General features: G+C 59.0%; 1 protein-coding gene across 4 annotated transcripts in view; it reads right to left on the reverse strand.

Moving 5' to 3' along the window:
- The window catches only part of STIM1 (stromal interaction molecule 1), a 67,848-nt gene that overhangs the window by 11,513 nt on the left and 51,371 nt on the right, over positions 1 to 4,964 (reverse strand). For 2 of the 4 annotated variants that reach the window (XM_027669031.1, XM_027669033.1), the window contains exons 10-11: positions 4,561 to 4,796; positions 2,350 to 2,430 (exon numbers count right to left, since the gene is read on the reverse strand). In XM_027669031.1, the coding sequence (XP_027524832.1) occupies positions 2,350 to 2,430; positions 4,561 to 4,796 (317 nt within the window). The remainder of the gene's footprint in view (positions 1 to 2,349; positions 2,431 to 4,560; positions 4,797 to 4,964) is intronic. The other 2 variants (XM_027669030.1, XM_027669032.1) reach the window with 1 other exon arrangement.

A 4,964-nucleotide genomic window follows, 5' to 3' on the forward strand; every position in this document is an offset into this window, starting at 1 on the left:
CCCCCAGGAATGCTGTGCCAGAGCCACCACCCCCCAGGAATGCTGTGCCAGAGCTGCCACCTGTGGCACTGGCACTGCCCCACCGCAAGCCAGCAGTTACGCCCGTTTAATGCAGAAGTAGCTTTAAGCTGGTGCTGAACATGCTGGATTAATGCCCAGCCCATGGAGAACTCCAACGTTCCTGATGGAGGTGCCTCTGAACACCTTATCTGAGCATCTTGCTTGAAGCAGAACCTGGCTGTGGGATTCATCCCACCTAATCAATCCCACCCGGCTCCCAGGGAGCCAAGAACGGGGCACCTCCAGGGCATGAGCCATCCCACCCTCCTGGACACCACATGGCTCAGGTGGGACCTACACAGCACAAAACAGGAGCCTCGGGTGAGCAGAGCAGGTCAGTGTTGGCACCCAAAGCTGCCAGGCTGAGCTCCACTCCCAGAGCTCTGCTCCCAGTTACAGCATCATCATGCCAGTGGAGTGCCAGAGTAAAGCACTGAAATCATGGAATCATAGAAGAGTTGGGAAGGAATTCCTGGCTGGGAGGGTGGGGAGGCCCTGGCCCAGGTTGCCCAGAGAAGCTGTGGCTGCCCCTGGATCCCTGGGAGTGTCCAAGGCCAGGTTGGACGGGGCTTGGAGCAACCTGGGCTGGTGGGAGGTGTCCCTGCCCATGGCAGGGGTGGCACTGGATGGGCTTTAAGGTCCCTCCCAACCCAAACCTTCTGGAACTCGTGCCTCATTCCTCCACACCTGCAATGGTGGCTCTGGGCCCAGAGTGGCCTCACCTGCTCCCAGCCTGTTCCATGACCACAGTTCCTCAGCCCCTGCACTCCCTGAGCCCCTGGACCCAGAGCCAAGGGAGGCCCCTTCCCCTGCTCGGAGCCGTGGGCACCATCCCCTCCATCAGGCCGAGCATTTCATGGAAAACTGGGGATCCCAGGCCTGCACCCCCACCCCCAGCCCAGCAGGCTGGCTGTGCTCCAGCCCCTGGCTGTCACCCATACAAGATGTTCCTCCTTTTGCAGGAGATAAGGTGTTCAGCATTGTCCAGGATTTCTTATGTGCATAAGAAATAAAAGTACAAGTGGGTTAAAAAGGTGCAGAGACAGGAAAGCTCAGAAATGGAGGAAGAGAAGGAGAGCTCCTTTGGGAATGAAGAACCAGCAATCCCTGCTCTGAAAACTCCCAACTGGGACACACGGGGCTCCTCTGACAGAGCAACTCCTTCTGAAGGATCCACAGGGATATATTTCAAGTGGAAGAAGGAATAAGAAGGAATAATTCTGGTAACTTGGCTGTTTCCACATGCCCAGGGTGAATCCCAGCCTCTCCCACTGCTCAGGTTTGGGGCTCCTTCGATCCTACACTCCATCCATGACCCTGTCCCTGCACAGTTTTACACCATCCACTTGCTACTTCAAGACATTTCTTCTTCAGCTCCAGAGCTGCAATTCCAGTTTGGGAACCTCACTGTGGGGGCCCACAGGGATCCCCCTGCAGAGGAACTAACTGTGGGGGCCCACAGGGATCCCCCTGCAGAGGAACTAACTGGGGTGACGGGTTTCTCCTGCAGATTTCTCTTTCCCTTGGGCCACATTTTTTTTCCCTGAGGATTCCCTATTTTTTTCCTGGTGTTCCACTCCTCATTTACTGACTTGGCACCTTCCCCCTTTGCACCCTCCTTTTCCATCACTTATCCTGGGATGAGCTCCTGAGCACAGGCTGGGACTTCACTTTCCAAAACCACCATTTCCCTCCAGACACACATTTTGCCAACATTCCCCAAATAACCTGCCCAGCATTCCAAGGAAAACCCCTAATGGCATGACCCTGGCCGGGGCTGGTGCACACCCTCCTGCTCCATCCTGAAGGAAAGGCTCCAGCCCAACCCAGGAGGCTGTGTGCCATCCCCAGGGCATGAGGGCACCGGGGCACAGGTTGCCCTAAGAGGTGGCACTGCTCAGTCCACTGAAGGATTCCAAGGGAACACGGCACAGAGGGATGGGGGAGCCCTGCCTGCGGCCGGGAAGGAGGTGGGATGGGAAAGGGAGTGTTGTCACCTCCTCCTGGCCTCACCTGGATCCTTGCATCTCTACTTCAGGGGCAGAACCCCGTGAACCCAACGCTCCAGAATCCCTAACTGCACCCAGGACACGTGAGAGCTGAGCTGGGATTCTTCTTCATCCCACCAGACTCCTCCCGGGTTAGTACAGGAGCCGCCGGCTCAGTGAGGAGACATTAATTCATTAGTGCCCCGTGCCAGAAAGGTGGAAAATTGGTGGATGTATTTTAGTCCAGAAAAAGGCCAGAGGGCAGATGAAAAAATGACAAAAAAACTGAAGAGAACCAAACCAGGGTATTTCCAGAGGGACTGATCCTCCGAGGACAGCGAGGAGCGGTCGCTGAAGCGGCGCCCGAAAAGCCAGGCTGCATCTGGGGGGGCAGCCAGGGGGGGACAGGAGAGAGAGACATGGGATTTACTGGGACAGGCACCACAGGGGGGCACAACACATCTGGGCAGGGGGAACTCGGCACTGCTCTCCTGAAGCAGGGTTTGTACACAGAGAAAGGAAAATCCTCCAGGGACGGGCTCCCTCGCTTGGGAATTGGGGTGCCCAGAGCTTGTCATCACCCACAGGGAGAGGGGCAGGACAGGGGCAGGGGGACGGGCAGAGGGGTGGGAAGGGAGGAGGGCAGGGTCACTGCCCAGCTCTGGGATGATGGAACTGGAAGTGCTCCCTGGAAAAGTCTTGAGGAGTCTTGAGCACGGGGAAGCTGAGGCTGGAATGGGGGCTGAAGGCTCAGCCCGGCCCAGCTTGTGGAGCTCACGCCCTCAGGAGCTGCTCAGGTGTCCCTTAGGACTGTTCCCAAACATCCCTGCCATCAGTGCCCAGCTCGGGGCTGTGCCAGGGCTCTGGCAGAGCTTCCAGCTCAGATTCCCACAGGGACTGGAGACCCCACACACCAGGAGCTCACAATTCCTTGAGGCTTCAGTGGTCCCCAGGACACCTGACCCCACAAACCACCAGCTCCAACCCCACAGCTGCTGAGCCCCAGGAACACACAGGTACCCCTGGTCCTCCTGCCCTCATCCAGATCCTCCTGCCCTCATCCAGATCCTCCTGCCCTATCCCAATCCTCCTCCCCTCATCCACATCCTCCTGCCCTATCCCAATCCTCCTGCCCTACCCAAATCCCCCGTGCTCTGCCTTCCCCCCCACTGCCCCAGGTCCCACCTCAGCACCTGCCTCCAGACCTGCTCCAGACCTTCCCAGCACCAACCCAGAGCCCCAGGCACGAGGGGCACGTGGCCATGGCAGACACGGTGCCAACCATGAGACTCTTCTGCTCCTCCCTCCACCTTCTGCTCCCCTAAACAGCCCTGGCTTGGATTAAATCCTCCAGGGTTGCCCAGAGAAGCTGTGACTGCCCCATCCCTGGAAGTGTCCACGGCCAGGTTGGATGGGAAGGTGTCCCTGCCTATGCAGGGGCTGGGGCTGGGGGAGCTTTAAGGTCCTTCCCAACCCAAACCTTCTGTGATTCCATGATTCTGTGGAAGTGACAAAGAGGGACAGGATGTCCCCCTTCATGACCACAACAGGTGGGAACTGGGGGTTCAGCCTCTGCTCCAGGAAGTGTTTAGCAGGTCCCTGAGGGTGGCAGGATGCTGTGGGATGCAGGTCCAGCTGTGCCTGAGGAGAGGGTGGCCCTGAGTCCTCTAAATCCCCAAAAATGCTCAGGCCAAGGGGACATGGGGACAATCCCTTTTCCTGTCCCACTGCCCTGTCAGCCCAAGCCTTTGGGTGGGTTTTATGGTAAATGCTTAAATTCAGTGAGTTGACCAAAAGCACAGAGAGGATGGAACAATGATTCATAATCTCTACATTACGAGGTTCAATAATCCATAAATGACCAGTTCTGATGGAATTAAGAGGCTCCAAAAAACCTGGAGTCTGGCCTGAATGGACCTTCCTGACCCTGAACAACCAATTTTGGTCTTTGGGAGTTTAAAACCCAGCTGGAATCAACCAATAACTCCTCATGGGTGTGAACTATGGATCCAGGTCTGGCCCATGTCGCAGCCCCCAGTAGGTACAGCCCCCCAGCTCAGAGGGACCACTGAGGCACAGTCCTCCTGATCACAGAGACCACCCAGGCCCAGACACAGGCCCCCAGCTCCCAGGGACCCCACAGACACAGCCTCAGCTCAGAGGGACCCCACAGACACAACCTCAGCCTTCAAGGCCCACCCAGACACAGCCCCAGCTCCCAGGGACCTCACAGACACAACCTCAGCCCCCAGACACAGCCCCCCAGCTCACAGGGACCCCACAGACACAGCCCCCGCTCAGAGGGACCACTGAGGCACAGTCCTCCTGATCACAGAGACCACCCAGACCCCAGACACAGCCCACAGCCCCCACCCAGAAACAGCCCCAGCCCAGAGTGCCCCCCAGCAGCCCCCCAGCTCAGAGGGACCCTACAGACACAGCCCCAGTTCACAGGGCCCCCCCAGCCCCAGCCCAGAGGGCCCCCCCAGCCCCAGCAGCCCAGCCCGCGTACATTGGATGGACATGGGGGACACGATCTCCTCGTCCAGGTCGTCCACGTCGTCGGTCATGATGAAGTGGGAGGGGTTGGGCCGGGGGGTGCCCACCCAGCCGGGGTCGATGTTGAGGGCCGAGGCCAGGCTGTGCAGCCCCGGGTTGTTGACGATCTGGAAGCCGCAGAGCAGCTCGATCTGCTGCCAGCGGTGCAGCCGCTCCCGCAGCGCCGCCGTCACCTCGCTCAGGGCCTGCCTGAGGGGGGATGGCACAGTGAGGGACACCCCAGACAGCACAGACCACAGAGCAGGGAGCCAGGGACCACGGGGGGGACACCCCAGACAGCACAGACCACAGAGCAGGGAGCCAGGGACTGTGGGGGGACACCCCAGAGAGCCCACAGCACAGAGCAGGGAGCCAGGG

Source organism: Corapipo altera, unplaced genomic scaffold, assembly GCF_003945725.1.
Source record: "Corapipo altera isolate COAL_440 unplaced genomic scaffold, ASM394572v1 189, whole genome shotgun sequence".
In the NCBI taxonomy this organism is placed as follows: Eukaryota; Metazoa; Chordata; class Aves; order Passeriformes; family Pipridae; genus Corapipo; species Corapipo altera.